Source organism: Rhipicephalus sanguineus, chromosome 3 (genome assembly GCF_013339695.2).
Source record: "Rhipicephalus sanguineus isolate Rsan-2018 chromosome 3, BIME_Rsan_1.4, whole genome shotgun sequence".
In the NCBI taxonomy this organism is placed as follows: Eukaryota; Metazoa; Arthropoda; class Arachnida; order Ixodida; family Ixodidae; genus Rhipicephalus; species Rhipicephalus sanguineus.
Window position 1 is genome coordinate 189,016,109 of NC_051178.1, and position 19,340 is coordinate 189,035,448.

The following is a 19,340-nucleotide window of genomic DNA, read 5'->3' on the forward strand; positions in this document are numbered from 1 at the left end:
GAACAAGTCCCTAGTCAACACGTATGTGTTTGTTTCCGTGCAATTCGAGAACGCATCATCCGAATGAATTAAAGAATGAATGAATCGAACCTCGACAGGGTGTGCGCACAGACACCGGTGGGCCCCAGGCCGTCAGCTTTCCTCTGCGCAGCTGCACGGCGAACTCGTATTCGCTGTCCGGCTCGAGTGGCGTGACGTTCTGGCGCACCACTGTTTGCCACGGACCCGCCGTCGTCCAGTTGCCGCCGGACGATTTCGCACGAACGTGCAGCTGTACGAACAACACAGTATAGTCAGTAAGTATTCTGCGTATGGCACACGAGAAAGTGCGTTACAGCAAAGGTACAACGATCAATTTGTGACGTATTTCAACGATGGCAACCATTTACGTACACAGAAGGACAGACTGGTGCGCTTGCTGATGCTGCATAACTCGTGGTATAATGGTGTGTTTTCGTCCACTGTGTCATCCCGGGTGGTCATTGGCTTTAAACCACGAGCCACATAGAGGTACTGCTCGCATCAAACTCGTACGAGCGTGCTCATTCGCTCGCGACAATGTCATATACTACCTTGATTTTTGTTTTGTTTTGTTTTGTTTATTAAGCGGTGAGATCGTCAAAGATTAACTCCAGCACCTGAGCAATATAAAAAAAAATAGAGAGACAAACCGCCGTGTGTGTGGGTTTGTGTGCCTTTTTAATGAGTATTAATCAGAAAGAAAGCAATAGGAAATGAAGTAAATTCTCTGTCTTTATGAAGTATGCGAGGAAAGAGTTAGGGGAGATTCATAGCTGGCGTTCACCCAGTATACCTGGTACTCAATCTGGTTGCCTCGCCCACCGCGTTTCTTGGTTGGCGAGTTGGAAGGCTCCCAGGATGCGACTGCCGAGTCGGCGGACACCTTCACTTGTGGCGGAGAGGTCAGCTCGGGGGGACCTTGAGCGAGAACGGACCATAGTAAGCAAACGAAGACGATCGAAACGTGCTACATACAAGAAGGGAAAACTTTGTTTCGTTTAAAATAGAAACACTTTAGCTGGGCTGCAGCGAAGAATAGATCAGGACAGAGGACACAAACAAGATATGCCAGGAGAAAACATCGACAGATTCGGAGATACCAGCCCAGCCAGATTACATCGCTCCACCATCCTTAGTGACAATTAAACATCTTTCGTGGACCTAAACTACGTAGAACCGACGACGCCAACGGCGCAGCGGTCCTTCATCCCACCAGATCATCAGACTTATGACTCTAGTTTCCACGGGCACAACCGTCGAGCCCTTTTGAGGGATACTGCTGAAGCGCAGCCTTGTACACCTAATTGCTTATGCCAATGGGCAAGTAAAAAAAAAGTAAAAGCATCATGCCAGCGATTTTTTAAAGGGGCCCTGCAACACTTTTCGAGCATGCTCAAAAAGCGCTGCCGATCGGTAGTCGAGGCTCCCGAGAACACGCGAGCCAAATATTATAGCGATGCGCACGGCCTGGAATTTACAATAAATTCTCAAAGTCAACTGAAAATAGCTCCCTCTTCTCTCGACAAATGATGTATTAGTCCGCAAAATATGACGCGATTGTCGGCAGTTCCACCATTGGCTGATGTTATAATCACGATAACACCCTCATTATTACTTTCGTTGTTCATTTTGAGTTCAATAAGTAGATAATATGTATGTTTATATTCTGTTATCGCGTTAAAAACACCGAACAAACATTAATATTAGCACTTCCGGTCTCACCGACAGCTCGTCTGCTCGTAGTTGCGTGGTTCCGTTTTCTTCGTCATGCGCAGTGCCGAAAACGTGAATATTTCTGTGCTTTTGACCATCGCCGGTTGCCGTTGAGAGTGGCAGCCGTTCGAGTGTTGCCTCGTCAGCTGGGAACTGCATCGTCGGCACGTTCTCACGACCGACCGAGGCAGCCGTGCAGCATGTCTCCGATAACAATGCTGGCATCCGGTAATGGCGGCGCTTCGGGGTCGACTGCCAGTACCGTCTTACGAGGCGGTGTATCGGAGTATGGGCCGAAACCGATCTCAGCTGTCATTCGTTCCAAACGAGCGCGCAGGTTTGCTTCCATGGTTGGCAAAGCGATGAAAACACTACGGCGTTCGAGGTGCACACCCAACATTACCAAACCGACGCGCAGTTTTCAAGCACGCGCGATACACAGTACGATCGGCTCCGCTCGACGAGAACGACGCAAGCCGACCGGAAGTGGCGGCAGAGACCACGTGGTTGCGCCCAGACGTCAGAGAGAAAAAAATGAAGAAAAAATTTCCGCCGGCGCTCTTGGGCGGAGCCTCGCTCGTCTGCGCTCCCTCCCTCGACTCGCTGCCTAGCTCTCCGCGCGCTCGCGGCGTTGAGTTGAGGGAGAAAGCTGCGGAACGTGATCTCTATAATTTGGTAACACCACTTAGACTTGACGGATTCGAAAAATTTTTGCGGCATATGACTCGTGAAGAGTCATACGTCAATAATGAGACTATTCCAATATAACTAAGAAAGGTGTTGCAGGGCCCCTTTAAGGAAGGCGTGTCCCAAGACAAGACTGATGAGGTATTCAGCGGTCGTCATTGTTTCCTCTCTTGTCGGTGTGGTGTAAGCGCTTTTTAAAACTGATGGATTCCTACCAAATAGCTCGCGCGCAAGGCTTTTTAAGTGAAGACTATAGTGTCGTTATTTTATTAGTTCAAATTGATTCGAATCTGTAATAATATGAGAAAGAGCAGCGGGATACCGTCACCACGGATGTATTGAGTATCGAACGTACCCAGAACAGTCACGTGCAGCGTTCCGACGTCGAAGCCGTGGTCATTCCTAGCGGTGCAGTGAAACTTGTAGCTGCCTGGCTCCATGCTCCGGGGAAGCGGAGCCGTGGCCTTGTAGGTGCCGCCGCCTACATCCTTTACCGTCACGTTGGTAAGGTTCCGGGGGGTCTCTCTGCTCGCGCCGCAAAAGCAGATCGGTTATATAAATAAATAAATAAATAAATAAATAAATAAATAAATAAATAAATAAATAAATAAATAAATAAATTTGTGAGGGCACAGGAATTAAACGTATTCAGCTGTTCCCGACGAAGGATTTTGGTGCCGTGACGCACTCTTACTGTCGGAGCTATAAAAAGAATCGTGTTTACCACACGATAGGGGGATCTGGTAAACAACACCTTCTTTGCAGGGCACGTAACGTGACCTGTAGTTCTTACTGCAGCCAAGCCTTTCCTGAGCAACTGAGTTGCTGATTTTGCAAAGTTTAGTCAACTTGTTTGAGGGCGTGAACACAACGCCAACGCTTGCCCGAGCGCCCACTGTTGTGTATGAAAGAAGATGAGAGTTGTACTGGTGGCCTCGAATGGATAACCAAGTAGAACAACTCGTTAAGACGTGTGTTGTTTGCCAGTGATGTGACCACGGTGTTAGAATAGTTTAGGTGTACCGACGTTCCGCCTCCGCCACGCAGCCTCCTCGTCGAACACGGGGACGCGCTTCGCGTTTTTTCCGACAGGCGGCGCTGGGTGTATCGAGGCTATAGATTTAATCAATGTAGATAAGGCATTAGGACAACATGAAACAAGGAAGCTTTTTTTCTTCTTTCTCTTTTTTTTTCGCCTTCGAGCCTGGTGGCAGACATGTCACCGCCCCGTTATAAAGGGGACGCTCATAGCATCCATCCATCCATCTTCAGGTCAGCCGCTTCAACGGGGGCCGCGTCGCTTACAAAGCTGCATTTACGACAACTCTTCAACAGCTGGCCGTTCGTTTTTTATCAGGGCAACCGCACATATCAAATCTGATTTGAAAGTAAATGCACATCAAGAAATTCAGTGGCAGGAGCCAACAGATGGAAATACATAGACAATATAGCTTCTGCGGACAGCGATAATGAGTTTACAGGTGAACACGAATTTCAAAAATATTTTAGCTCGTGTACAAATAAGGCCACCGTGGCAAATTGGTTCAGGCCGCCGTGACGAACTGGGTTAATAATAACATCTGGTGTTTTACGTCCCAAAACCACGATATGATTATGAGAGGCGCCGTAGTGGAAGGCTCCGGAAATTTCGACCATCTGGTGCTCTTTAACGTGCACTGACATCGCACAGGCCTCTACAATTTCGCCTCTATCGAAATGCGACCGCCGCGGCCGGAATCGAACCCGCGACAACGGAACACCGTGCCCGCGACCTTCAGGTCAGCAGCCAGGCACCTTAACCACAGTTAGTCAAAAAGAAAAAGGTATTCCCTGAAAAAGAAAGCGGGTGCGAGGGGGGGGGGGGGGGGTTGACGCCTCTCTATATGATTGTTGTAAGAAGAAAGCAACACATTTGACAATGGTAGGTTAGAAATTGCTCTCATGGGTTGTCGTTGTGCATGCACCATATCGCATGGATTCAAGCAGCCGCCCACGGTGTTAGCCGTTCAGCCGCCTTTGCAACGTTTACACGTGCTGGTTCGCGCGTGGTAGTGAAGGTTAACGTCCGTTTACCAACCATTTCCATCATGACTCACCATGTGCCATTCTAATTCTGCCTTTCGTTATTCGTCACAGACATGCTGTTTGTTGCAGTAGCAGAAGTAGAACTTTGTGCCCTGCTCTTGGTGCACAAACGTGAAATATGGTTGTGCCCGTTTCTTTTTCAGCGTCCTAACCATTTGCTTTCCAATTTCTTCTTTCGGGAATGACAGGAGTTGAGAGTGACACCATATTCCGTGACGTGACTGTCTGACCTGTTAAAACTAACACGCTAAACCAGACGGGGCCCCATTCGTGCACATACGTTCGCCAGTCGAAACGCCTGCCGCCCAAATGCTAGCCTATTTGAAATAGCTTATCCTTGTTCACCGTGTTCTCATTTACACAACTTATATTGTCCAGATGGGCAAGAAATACTTTGTGCCGCGATACATCTCGGGCTACAAATCGTGCATGGAGAAAGTTTGTTTTTTCGCTGCTCCGAAGGATATAGTGACCGCTTGAAAATGTGGCCACTGCTATTCCACGAAGGATCGTGAGTTGCAAACAACAGATTTTGTTTGTGAAAAACATTTTGATGCGCGATTTGTCACAAAATCATGGGAAGCGTTATTTAAAAGGAAGAGTTCTTGTGAGGAAACATTCTTTCGTATCATTTAGCCGCACTCGATCTATAGCAGCTTTTCCAGGCAAAAATATGTAAAATTCGTAGATCGTGCCAATACTGTGATAAAATTCTTGGCGCACCATACCGTATATGTCTTGCAGTCTATTTATTTTGAATATGTCAAAGAGCGGCTTCATAGTCATCGGCCACAAGCTGTCGCCCACTTCATTGCATTCTCTTTCAATCCTGTATTTTCCGACGTGGGAGCGGCGCGTCACGTGCTAGTGCACGCCCCGAAAGACCTAAATAGAGTTAGTTTGTTCCATCACATCAAAGCATCCGTCTTCTCGCAAAAATGTTTACAGAATTTGCAAATAAGCGGTTCGTTGTAAAAGATTTTGAAGGCTCACTTGATCTCATATGCGAAATGGCCCTTAACATGACACCTGCTCTTTATATGATGCTGACCGCAAATACATTAATTAATCTTTCGAGGGCAAATGAAGGGTGAATTCAACACGCGTCACGCAACTGCAGATTTACTTTTGTAGACAAAACGCAGACACGATCGGCCACGGTGTTGCCGAGGCCGAAGGTGGTGTTTATGAGCTTCACGCCGCATGCCGAACCGTCATGCATAAAACACTACTAAGTCTTTATATCTAACCTATGTATATGATATTACAATACCACACAATCCTCACAGGGCCTTGCGATATCGCTAAACACGCTGAAACATCGAATATTAGAAGCGTCAGGTGTGTGCTGGTATAGCCAGATGGCCACCGTCCCGCGCACGCCTCCTTTCGGCAAGGAAGGGAAAGAGGTCCCCGATTTCTCTTCATTCCAATGCGCCGTCGCTCCACCTAAACTATTCTAACACCGTGGATGTGACAAATCAGCACGGCCAACCGCAGCACCTATGTAGCCAGTAGCTTTCCCTGACAACCCTTGGGAGATGATTGCCATTGATAATATTGGCCCATTTGAGCAAGCTCCCATCAATTTCCGTTATGCAGTGATGCTTATTGATTATCACAGCAAATGACCAGAAGTATTTTTTTCAAGACAAGTTTCTACGGCGACGGTCAAGAACTTTCTGCTACAAATGTTTTCTCGTGAAGGTTACCCGAGTGAAAGCTTCCGACCACGGACCGCAGTTCAGCTCGGCTGAATTTGAAGAGTTCCTTCAGGAAAGTGGCATACGCCATTTCTTTTCTTCTGTGTACCACCCGCAAGCAAACGGGCTTGTAGAAAAGTTCAACAGAGTCCTCAAATCTGTTGTCCAGATGGCAGTATATGAGCGGCGTGATATCCGTGTCGCCGTGACAGACTATTTAGGGGTCTACCGCTGGACACCTCATGCCGCAACGGGAGTTGCACCCGCCGTTTTGCTGCACGGACGACTGCCACGAACACGCTTAAGCATTGTTGGATTACCGGATTCTGCATTTCACGAAAATCTAGCACAGGCGATGAAATGGCTGCGTCAGCGTGTCAGACAAAACCAAGATTCTTCGAAATTTTACACGGACTGCCGTCGCGGAGCCCGGACAAGACACTTTGCCGTCGGCGACTACGTCCGCGTGATAAAGTCGTCAGTTCACGGGAAAATATCTTTGCGCTTTTCGGAACCGAAGAAGATTATTGAGCAACGAGGGCCAGCTTCATTTCTTTTGGATGACGGTCGAGTGTGGAACGCCTCCAAATTTCAAGCGATACACCCAGAAGCTGCGGAGAAGTGCACAGGCAATCGACGTGGTATTCTAGAGTGGACTCTACCACTACCTGACGAGTCTCTTCAAGGTGGTGCATCTCCTGCGAGTGAACAACGTGCTGACTGTCCATCTATGTCACGGTGAGAAATAGCAGCACAAGCCAGCAGTGAATCAAGTACTCAGCCGTCTTCACTGCAGGACAAAATGACCGGCCAACCACCACGGAAGAGCGCACAAGTTAAAAAGACTCCGTTGAAGCTCAGGGACTATGCGTTACGCAAGCGATAGTTTTTTTTTATCAACCGGGGAAATGTTGTATATGAAAGAAGATGAGGATGATCGCGTGGGGACATGAAATAAAGATGATGTTCAAGCATCGGATGCGTCGTTCCTCTGTGTTCTAAACACAACACCCACTTTTTTATGTTGTGGGATATCCTGTGCAGATACGGCATAGCGGCAAACTTTTTTGGGCCATCAAAATTACATGTTCTTCCGAGCCTGGTGACTGGAAGGTGGTTTTTTGAGCAAGCATTCTGCGATCGATACAACAAGGTGATCGGGTTAACTTTGCTTTTCCGGGACCCTTACTGTGTGCTAAACATTACGTAGGGCAAACGGGGCGTTGTCTTAATGACAGGCTCAGGGAACATTGCAACAATGTCAGGAAAGGCAGCGATGGCTGGTTAGCCACACACTGCAGCGCGTGTGGGTGCGTTCCGCTTTTAAAGACGATAGTCTTTCTTGGGGAACTTAAACGCAGAAATTTTGGTCTGTCTTTCTGTCTGTTTTTCTGTTTGTCGGCACGTCACCCGATTCACCCAACCGGCCAAAGTTGAACCACTTGCTTACCGCCCACCCATCTTGAACTGGTACGGCTGTTCATACTTGTGAACGTTGTCGATCAAAAAGTAAATATTACGCATATCTGAGGCGTAACGCCATTAGGTAAGTATTAGGTGGTGTGTTCCTTTAATAGAAAATACATAGATACGCAATTTTAAAGACCTTGGTGGTATGCGTATAACGTTGAGGCAGTAACGCGTTTATTAAAGGGCCCCTCACCAGGCCACATAGCAAACTTTAGTTAGACGTTGGAAGTTGTTGTGGGCCGAATGAATAGCAGTATGCCGCAAGAATTTTTCAAATCGGTTCATTACGAGCTGAGAAAAACAATAATTTGTAGCGGCGCGAAACCATGATGCGAGGAGGCGAGTTTCAAACCCTTGCCACTCGCCCCGTATAGCCTTCGCAAGCCAAATCCCTCCCCTGCCCTCTTCACTTGACACATACGCATGAACACGTCATGCGCATGCATGGTCACGTGCGCATGACGTGCCCGAGCCAGCCCGAGCACGCGAGCGGCGTTGCACGGTCGCTACCTTTTTTTTTATGTAGCGGCCATGGGCGTTTTGTCGGCGTTCTCTGTGGTGTACTGCCTGTTTCTGCGGGACGGGCATGAAAGTTGAGACATTTGTACGGGCACGAGAGCGGCGGTATCATAAGCCAGTGCTGCATTAACGTTTACTCGGACGCGGTAGAGTAAAGGAGCATAATGAGTGCTCGAACGCGCCAGAACATTACTTTCGTTTCCAGGGCTGGCGTCTGTTCGATGCGCGAACCGCGGGGACACGAACGCATGGGAAAGGGAGGCACATTAGCCCCGCATATCGCTGCGATTCACGAAAAAAAAAAAATGAAAAAGACGCACACATTCCCTTTGTGTGTCTCATTATTTCGCTCAAGTTTTATTAATCTATTCAAGCAAAAAATTACATAAACTACACATGTCGTGTCAAATAATTATCGCAGCGTCACGTGCTACTGTTGGCGACGTCACAGCACTACCATCTACGTAGGGCCATTTTCTCATGTACGTCATCCCCTCATTCTCTAAAGCGCGCGCTCGCGAGAGGAAGGGCAAGCAGCGTTCACCTTGAAATTTGACCCATTTCAGCGGCGCGTAGCGTTGCAAATTTTGGCAGACGTGATCGTGAACGTCCAGTGTATGCATTGCGCTCGTTAGCTCAAAATTGTTAAACCTGGTGAGGGGCCCTTTAAAAGATTGCCACAGTTGAAGCGATCAGCGGTCCAAGCCGAGCAAGCGCGAGCGCCAACAACAACCGTCTTCGTCTTCTTCTTTCGCAGGCGTTCTTGTCTGCGCCATACCATGTTACAAATCACTCCCCCGCGGAAAAGGAGCCATCCTGGCGACCTAAGGAACAGGTACAACTGGTGCGTCATAATGCGGTGGTCCGTAGATGAGTGAACAGGCTCAATAATATAGTTAACTGGGGATGCTTGACGTAGGACGCGGTTGGCGGTAGGGGCCTTCGTACTTAGGCAGTAGCTTTGTGGAAAGGCCAGGAGCGGAGGAGGGAACGCGAAGCCACACCAACGTTCCAGGCGAATACGACTGAGGAGGCAGGTTTTCGTCGTGGCGGTCCTTCTGGCCCTACTCGCCCTACCATGTTACAACCCTAGTTTCTTAAGGTGCGCTGAAAATGCGACTGCGCTGAAACTTGTCTTCCTCCGTGCCCACTGCACAAGCTCATGTTGTGTTTCGGTTTCGGTTCAGTATTGCATTGTACGAATGACAGGGGGCGCCGCTCTGGCATTCCTGTTTTACCCAGGCGACGTGTAAATAGGAGTTTGTGGAGAGTACTCGTTGAATGCGGACGTTTCTTCTCCTTCGGCGCATCGCGCCAAACAGCGTGTTCGGGCTGGCCGGCATCCCCACCGGTCGCGTTGGTCACCGCCGGTCTTCGCCTGCCGCTGCGCCGGGACTACCAGCCCGCAACACAGCACTCATGTTTCCCGACGTATTGCCAGATGGCGTCCATATCCCACGCAGCGCCTCTTCTATCGTCTTTAGACGACATTTGCAGCGAAGCACACAGATACGCGGCCAATTTTTGATAAGTGGTTTCATTGTCCGTAGGCACCTTGACGAAACTACTCGTTTAATCATCGAATCAGCGACTATTCATAGGATTGGTAAAGATTGTGTTAGTACCCGGTCACTGTCTTTGACAAACAAAGAACTAGTATTCCTCGAAGGTACTGTACCGGCGCATGCATGAATATTGGTTCTTCAATGTATAAACAAGTGTGATCCGGATTCAAATAAATCATTGGTTTAAAGTTAACGCCTGTGTACGTGTTATCCCTTCGTCTTGTCCCGTCTTGATAAATCTGCGCTAAACACTTCAGATATGTCGTACCACCAAGGCCAAAAGTCAGCCCTTGCTTACTTAAGTTTCGTGCGACTTCTACTAAAGGCCAACAGAAAATCGCTAGGCTGAGTGTGCGCCGTTTCATTAAATGTGCGCCGCCGCTGTTGATTAGAAGTTACGATGCTCGTCTGCTGACCCGAAAGAAGCGGGTTCGATCCCGGGCGCGGCGGTCGCATTTCGATGGAAGCGACATGGCAGATATACGTGTACTGTGCGATGTCAGTGCACGTTAAAGAACTACACGAGATTTTGCGGGACCCTCCACTACGCCGTCTCTCATAGTCAAAGTTGCTTCGTGGTGTTAAACCCCATGAATAAGCCAAACCAACCATTACATGTAAAGGCAAGGGCCCTTTGAACTTGACGCTGAACTTTTACGCCTACTACACGTAGTTAGCCAACTTCGTCATAGAGAAGGTCAACATATATGGCTAAGAAATAACGTATCCCCTGAACTAGAAAGAAAGGAGATAGAAAGGAGGTCAAGGTTAGGTTTTTAACGAATTCATTTAAGGAATAATTGTTCGTTTCGTAACAACAAGCACAAAACGTTGAATGATACGCTCCACGAGAATGACTGCGAGTCGCACTCACTGGTTGCTGAGTTCGACGACGGGTGCGGGGTTGGCTTCGACCAGGCACTCGAGAGAGCCTGGGTGTCCCTGGTCGACCTCCAGTTCTTCCGATGGCAGCACTTCGGGCACCACTGAGGCACCGCGTTTAACACAGCTTGATGAATAACACTTCTAAACTCCTGTGATGAGCAGTTGGGCACGCTAAATGTGCCAATAAAATACCGGAAATAAACGCAATAAATATATAGCAAAATCACAGGTGAAAGAAGGAAAGAATCGCGCCTTTCAGAGAGAGTGAGAGAAAGGGCAGAGAGATGAGTTAACCGGAGGAGACCTCCTGTTGTATACTCTGTGTTTGAGAAGGGGAAAGGGGGCATGAAAGAATGAAAGAGGAGAAGAGTTTATGGCGACACTTTGAAGTCATTAAGACTATAGCAGCGTCCAATTAATGCGCAAGGAAATTGTCAATTCACAGTCACATTGTGTTGTTCATTCCTAATTCTCCTAGAAACCGCACAAGCGCCGTAACAGCGACTCGCGTTGAAGCCCACGTAGGCCAGTACCCTAGAATTTCACATTCTGCAAGTGGGAATTTGTCTAGCTGGCCTCTCAAAAGCTACTACGGCGCCTACCTTCTGGAGGAACTGCATCAACGAATGTTCTGCTTCACTGTTTTACTCTTTCATTTGAAACACGCATGTTTGTCATATCTGACGGTATCTATCAAGGGCAATGAACCTACAATTGCCGATTCAATGATACTCAACGCTGCTGAACCGTGCCCACGCTCGGGCCAAGTAAAGAGTGAACAATCTGTTCTGCAAGTGAAACACTCAATCAAGCTCCTCTCGATGATCTTGCGCAGTGTCACCAAAGATAAGCATGACTGCGTCATCTTATCTCTCTTGAAGGTATACTTATGTTGTTCAACTAAAGCTCAATCTGTAAAAGTGCTAACAGCCAGAGAGTGGGAAAACGAATGATGAGACTGTAATAAATAATACAAGGTGTTGCTCACTGTGTACGCATGCTGTGCAGGGTCACTTACTTTCGTCGCAGGAGTGACCCCGGTGGCGTCCCGTGCACTGGCAGCTGCCGTTGATGTGGTGACAGGTCTCGCCGTGCAGGCACGAGCAGCTCTCCGAGCAGTTCTCGCCGTACTTGCCCGCCTTGCACTCTGTCAAGAACCGCAAGACCAGGAGGCATCAAAAGAAGCAATGTACGGTGACGCTTGTTATACTTGTTCTTTGTCGAATGCGTTTTGCCTATAGCTTTTTATTACTATGGGTAGCGCAAAGAAACAGGACACAATGTACCAGAAAGACAACGAAGACACACACACACACAGCGCGGTACATAGACACGCATACGTAGTGCTGTATGTCTTCGTCACCTTTCTAGCGTCCCGTTTCTTTGCGCTACCATAGTAAACGAAACTATGCCTTACCAACAAGACCGCTTTGCAACTTTAATTCGCCTATAGCCCGCTTTTCAAGTTCACCTATCACCCGTTCTCAGCAATGCTATACGCACTAGTCAGGGCTCGCTGCTAGTACCTTTCTAATGGCGCATACCCACCGGCGACTCACGAAGTCACCCTACTGAGGCGATCGTAGATGTCCTAGCTCACGGAAGTCGCAGTGCGACAGTTCGTAAATATTCACAAATGATCTCTTTCCGTTGGCTGCTAGAATTATTAGTAGCACAACTGCAAATATGAGCAGCCAACAACTAATCCAAAACAGTCTCTTTTCGACCAAAACCGACCATTTGCGACCATTTCGGATTGGTTGCCTTGCAATTTAAGTGTGCCGCCAGAACATTTGTGACCAACTCGGTTGCGCCACTTCGTGAGTCGCCGTTGTGAATGAGCCCTAAACCTTCAAGTACTTTCAAATTCTATAAGCCCAAATTCATGTGAATAGATATACCCAAAAACTGTGCGTTGAAAACCTTCCCGCATGCAAGAATTTACAAAAACACGAGTAAAACAAGTCAGAATAGATCTTGCCTCTCAGTGCGCTAATCCGTGCGCACACTTTGTTCGACCATTATACCGTATGGTGAAGTAGCACACTTTTGACGAGGTCAAAGGTCAACCATACGGTATAATGATCAGTCACCATGCAACTAGCGCAGCTCTCAACCCTATTGATCTTTGTTCGACATTTCGCCAGACCAAAGTGGTCAAAGGAACTGCGCTTGTTTGTGCCCTGCTCTTCCGTGACTCGTTGGTTTGCGCTTCCAGTTTTTTTATAATGGGTCAAAGGAAACTGGGCTTGGATCGGGGGCCCGCGTGACTCTCATAACGTCAGCGTTACTTTCAGACGTAAACTGGACAAGTTAAATCAAATATCTTAAGTACTGGATAGCGCGGATCCGACACAGGTCAAAGAACACAGATGCAAAGGAAAAAGTCCTGTGCATCTGTGTTCTTTATCGTGTTGAGTCCGCGCTATCCAGTATTTAAGATAATGAGCCAACTTCACCAACGCCGAATTTTGTTAAATCAAGTATAATAGTTTTGACAAACCTGTTCTGCGGACACAGGTCTCATTGACGCAGCGTTCACTCCAGACTGAGTACTCCCTTGTTCAACCACAGTTAAACATTACGTCGATGCGTAGCAATTAGTAGGAAAAGATTCCGATGAGTAGGTCAAGTACAGGTTTTCCCACGCGCAATTCTCGGGCTGAGCCCTGACTTAACGGACAGCTTATGCAGTACAGTTTCAGTAATTGGCAACGGAAGAATTTGTACCGCGTTTAATGCAGAGATGACGATGGTAGTTCACGCCCTCGAGAGAATAGAATACCGGTTAGATGGACTTCGCGACCATTCAAGCATGACAAAGATCTAGTCCTGAAGTTGGGTCTTGGGAAGAGCCGCGCTTATGGACATATGGACGCAGTACGCACCGTTGTACAACGAACCCGTGGACATTTATTAACAGCTTTTAAATAATGGCGTGCTCGCCAGCCGTATCTTACAAATAACCGGTAGCATAACAAATAACCCAGTATAATGCCAATGTAATGTCAGTATAACACACAAACAACACAACACGTACAATGTACCATGAACGCGGCGTTGCCGATGTTCGATTCACAACGGGAGGTCCTCGGGAACTAGCTGCGTTATCATTCCCGCGGACCTCCCACGAGATTCGACCGTCCACGGCCGCCGCCAAGCCCTAAAAGAGAAAACTTCCCTCCTCATTACCCAGCGTAATCTCCCTCTCAACAGGTGGCGCCACTGGCGCCACCTCGGGAGCACAGCGCCAACTCTCACTCGGCGAGATTACCAGTAACTATGACGCGTGGGCGGCATGAGGCGAAAATGACTTTACAGGGGGTATGAGCACCCCCTAAGTTAAGATTTCAGTGACCACAGTTTTCTAAACACGAACGGTGCTTATTGAATGAACCAGAACTCACAAGCCACGGATTACTTCAATGTGGTGAAAAAATCGTCGAATAGTGAACGTCTCTGGAGCCAACGTTTCTGCAGCAGTACTACCTGCTTTCCTAAACACGCTGCTAAAGACGGAATTAGCTGCCTTGACGATGTCCTCTTGTATAAACGTTGCTTCCAGCGACATTCGTACAACAATTTTCTACCCCTTCGAATCTTCGTCTACCACTGAATTTCTGTCTTGTCTGAATTCCAAGCTTTGATGTCCTGAAATATCATCTGCGGGCAGTTGCCGCCCGTTTTTCGCCCAGGTACGTAAACGTCGGTGGGCTGACTCACTTTCCTGGCAGCTGAGTCCCTGGTATCCGGGCTCGCAGGCGTTGCAGGTCCCAGAAACGGGATTACAGGCGCCACTGTCCTCGGCACAGTGACACTCGTATGCACAGTCCGGCCCGAATGTGTTAGTTGTACAGGCTGGAGAAGAAAAAAAGAAAGAAAATGGCAATAAAAAGTACAGACTCATTTGAGCGATGGCAGCCTGTATCTTTTGTTTCACAGTTAACATTGTAGGCAATACCACATCGGTACTGTTGATGATAACAAACAAACAAACAAACAAACAAACAAACAAACAAACAAACAAACAAACAAACAAACAAACAAACAAACAAACAAACAAACAAACAAACAAACAAACAAACAAACAAGCAAATCAATCATTCAGCCAGTCAATCGGGTCACTCACACACTCACTGACGCAATCAATCAATCAATCAATCAATCAATCAATCAATCAATCAATCAATCAATCAATCAATCAATCAATCAATCAATCAATCAATCAATCAATCAATCAATCAATCAATCAATCAATCAATCAATCAAAAAGTGATTCACCCTTAGGAGTTCTTAAGGAAAGCGTTATGATCCTGAGAAACATCGTAACGTACTATTGCATGAAATTATGCATAAATGTTGTGGCAATTTACAGGTGCAGTTCATTTCGCAGCAATGAGCTCCTGCGCCGACTACTTAAATCATTTTAACTAGTCGACCTAGCATTTTCTGCAGTGTTTTTGGTGTATGTGTCAGTTATTTGTGTCCTATTCAACACTGCGCTAACATGTTTTTCAAAAGAGCCATGTGCGCAAGTCTTCCCATTTTCTTTCGCATAACTCCAGTTGTCGCGAAGTAAATACGCGTGCGTACCTTGCTGGCAGCGTTCTCCCGTCCAACCGGCAGCGCACCCATCGTGGCAGCGTCCGTCAGACATGCAGTTCTGGTCGCCGTTCCAGCAGTGGCACGACAGGGAGCAGTTGTCGCCGAACATCCCGGACAGGCACTCTGCATGGGCACGCGCCCGTGCGAACAGCATTTGAAATCAAACTTGCCTCCTTTCAGAAGCTATGTATGCGCGTCGGACTTAACTGTGCGTGGTAATAGATGCCGCTGGCGTAGCACATCCTACGTGGGGTGGCAAGTCTACACGGAAACACCCACACGGCACTATGTCTCAGAAGCCCTTTGTATATTGAACTGGGACGAAGGGCATTTACAAACTTTTCTGTCCAGGAAGGCTCTTTGTCAATGAGAAGTGTCCTGATACGCTAGCGTTTTTTAAAATTTATATATAAAAAAAAAACATGGGAAGGACTTCTACATTCAAGCCGGCTATCCCATCAACATGATAGTAGTAGTGAAGAAACAAAAGAAAATCTAGAAGGAATAAAAAAATAAGGAAAGAGAAGAAATAATGAGATGCGCTATGTACAGTGGCGGTCAAAATTTTGCGGACCACGGGAGCGCGTAGCAGACAGCACCGAGGCGCCTTCTCACGGCTGCTTGCGAAGCTCTAGAGCGCGCACTGCGCACGCGCATCCTTGTTTACCTTCCGGCCTGATCGTTCGCTCGCTTAAAGTGCGCGCGCACCAGAACGCCAGAGAAAGTGCAAGGTGCCGCTACTACAGTCACCGCGGAAGCCCCAAGCGATTTGCCTAAAAGAAAACTTTTCTACTTGGCGAAAACTTCGTCCTGGTCTGGACAAATTTTTCGTCAGCTTTCAAGATTTTTCTTCTTCAGTTTTTAACCCATGTGGGTTTTTCTTGTAGGTTTGTGCTACAGACCGGCCGATGCCAAGTTTTTTTCTTTTATAGCGCATATCAACGGGTGCATGATAGTTGCACCGAGCACCACACACAAAAAAAAAAAGTTCCAGCATGCATGAGTTCTGCGAATGGAAGCTGCTTATATGTCTTATCACACATGTCGATTTGAGACAAACTGACGCAAAGCGTATTTTCCACGCTGCGAAGCGTCTGGGAACAAAGCGCAGAGTGCAGCGCGCACCGAGCACTGCCAGTACAAGTTACATATTTTCGTCGCGATATGACCACTCGGTGCTTCCGCGGCGACTGCAGAAGCGGCACCTTCAGATTTCTCTGGCTTTCCGGCGCGCGCGCACTTGAAGCGAGCGAACGAGCAGGCCGGCAGGTAAACAAGTGCGCAGTCGCCGCGGAAGCACCGAGTGGTGATATCGTGACGAAAATATGTAACTTGTACTGGCAGTGCCCGGTGCGCGCTGCACTCTGCGCTTTGTTCCCAGACGCTTCGCAGCGTGGAAAATACGCTTTGCGTCAGTTTGTCTCAAATCGACATGTGTGATAAGACATATAAGCAGCTTCCATTCGCAGAACTCATGCATGCTGGAACTTTTTTTTTTTTTGTGGTGCTCGGTGCAACTATCATGCGCCCGTTGATATGCGCTATAAAAGAAAAAAACTTGGCATCGACCGGTCTGTAGCACAAACCTACAAGAAAAACCCACATGGGTTAAAAACTGAAGAAAAATCTTGAAAGCTGACGAAAAATTTGTCCAGACCAGGACGAAGTTTTCGCCAAGTAGAAAAGTTTTCTTTTAGGCAAATCGCTTGGGGCTTCCGCGGTGACTGTAGTAGCGGCACCTCGCACTTTCTCTGGCGTTCTGGTGCGCGCGCACTTGAAGCGAGCGAACGATCAGGCCGGAAGGTAAACAAGGATGCGCGTGCGCAGTGCGCGCTCTAGAGCTTCGCAAGCAGCCGTGAGAAGGCGCCCCGGTGCTGTCTGCCACGCGCTCCCGTGGTCCGCAAAATTTTGACCGCCACTGTACATATACGATATGTGACGTATAAAGAGTTAGCAGAGACTAAGGGCAGAGTCCGATACATAGAGGGTGGCCACATAGATTACCGCAGCGTTGTCCATGATTAGCGTGTTCAATAGTATTTTGTTCTTTCTGGTTTAGTGTTGCAGCAGCAGCAGCAGCAACAACAACAACAACAACAACAACAACAACAACAACAACAACAACGACGACGACGACAACAAGGCAACCGCCAGTGTAGTAGTATAGTATAGTATAGTATAGTATAGTATAGTATAGTATAGTATAGTATAGTATAGTATAGCAAGAAGGTGGGAAAAGAAGAGGGGCGGGAGTAAAGCATATAGCATCGCATAGAAAGCAAGGGTGGAAAGACAGGAAGAAAGAGAGAGAACCAAAGAAAGAGTGAGAAAGAAACAGATAGAAAGGGATAGTAAGAAAGAGGAAGCGAGAAATAGAGAGAGAGAAATATAAAAAAGAGAAAGAAAGACATAGGAGAGAAAGAAAGAAATAGTAATGAAGAGAGACTAAAAACAGGTGGAAAAAAAGAGAGCTGACCGAAAAAGAAAGGAAAGAAGAAAGAAAGAAAAAATGACGTTCTTGTGTAAGTCTTGGTGTAGTTCTAAATCCTGCGCTTAATGCAGCTCCACTACCGTGAAAAGTGAGGAAGTGTGTAGCGCGGGCAACCCAAACGATCCCCTTGGCGTTTGCCACGGCCTCGGCGATCGCCCGCTTGCCGAGGCGGTGGTATCAGCCGTATGTCTCAGAAGCGTTTTTCGCAATTTTAGGTAAATTATTGCGATTAATTCATGGTTATTTGCGTGGTTTCTATTTTATACCTTGTTAATTTATTTTGCACTGCTTTTGAGCATTGTTAGCCTTGTTTTTTGGGCCTGTATTGACCACTGCATGACCATGTCACATGAGACGGTGGATGGACGACATGCCGGGCACCTAGAGTGCTACGAACTTACAATACAGATGAACAAATAAGGCTGCCCAGCTCCGCACTTCCTTCAGGTTTGGCGTCATTTGTGCGAAGCTACCTTCATTTATTTTTCTTTATGACGATGACCGTTTTTGGTGGAAGAGGGACTGACAGCCGAGAGGGGGCCGTTTGCTCGTTGAGTGGACACACAAATGTTTACGCATCTGAAAGGGGCAATTTGAGCAGTATATGCACTCAACTATATATGCACCCTAAACGTCAGTCTGCGTTTAGAAAAACTGTTTAGAAAAAGTTTATTTACACTATGTACATATACTAGAACCCGATGACATTTCGTTATTGAGAGTTACATACACATCGGTACAGTGTTGTGCCACGTCAAACATCACTATTGTGTAATGAACGCATCAGTACTGCAATGTACATGACGGACGTGACATGGAGTACAAAGGAAAATAAATGAGTTACAAACAATTGATACAATGATACAATGGATACTATGAAACATAATGGGTTACAGGGAAAAGTGGCAAACACAGATCGTGAGGGCGGGCAGACAAAAGTATAAACAACTGCTCGACGGGCGCTGTCTAGCACCACGTCGGTCGAAAACTAAGTTGCACCCTGTCGTGTTCAACACCAACGAAGCGGCACGACCAATGCCGCAGAAACTCGTGCTCCCCTAGGAAGAAGAGCTCCTCAGAGAGGAACGCGAGGATCTCGCGTCTCATTCGCCCCAATATCGGCCACAACGCGCGCCGGCGGCAGTTTCCCGCCACGGCCTCGCATCGGTTTCGCCAAAGGCTGAACAGCCCTGCAACTACTAAAAGCGCTGCGAATCGCCCGCGTGGAAATCGGCCATTGGGCACGAATGGTCGCACACCCTGTCCACGGAATCCTGCATTAACTGTGCGCCAGAATACGCGTGCTACCGCGCATTCAAGGGTCACATGGCGGTTAGTTTCCACCGCCGTGCAGTTGGGGCACGTGGAAACGCGCACCACTTGCCAACGCTGCAACCTATCTCGAGTGGGGAGTAAGCCCCAGCCCAACTGCCAGACAACGTCGCGGAGGTGGCCTGGCAATGCAGCTACAGTTATTCGTTTCCATGGGCGGTCCATTATAGTGTGACGGTGTTGGGGCACCAAAGGTCGCAGAAGGGCGGCCATTGTGGACCACAATTTCCTCGTCTGACCTCTATCTACACTGCCCGTGACTTC

At 47.7% G+C, this 19,340-nt stretch overlaps 1 protein-coding gene across 1 annotated transcript in view; it reads right to left on the reverse strand.

Annotated features, from left to right (window-relative positions):
* LOC119387879 (tyrosine-protein kinase receptor Tie-1) overlaps positions 1–19,340 on the reverse strand; it is a 64,256-nt gene that overhangs the window by 15,732 nt on the left and 29,184 nt on the right. The window contains exons 8-14 of the mRNA XM_037655437.2: positions 15,242–15,376; positions 14,372–14,506; positions 11,667–11,795; positions 10,638–10,749; positions 2,777–2,946; positions 815–939; positions 91–271 (exon numbers count right to left, since the gene is read on the reverse strand). Of these exons, the coding sequence (XP_037511365.1) occupies positions 91–271; positions 815–939; positions 2,777–2,946; positions 10,638–10,749; positions 11,667–11,795; positions 14,372–14,506; positions 15,242–15,376 (987 nt within the window). The remainder of the gene's footprint in view (positions 1–90; positions 272–814; positions 940–2,776; positions 2,947–10,637; positions 10,750–11,666; positions 11,796–14,371; positions 14,507–15,241; positions 15,377–19,340) is intronic.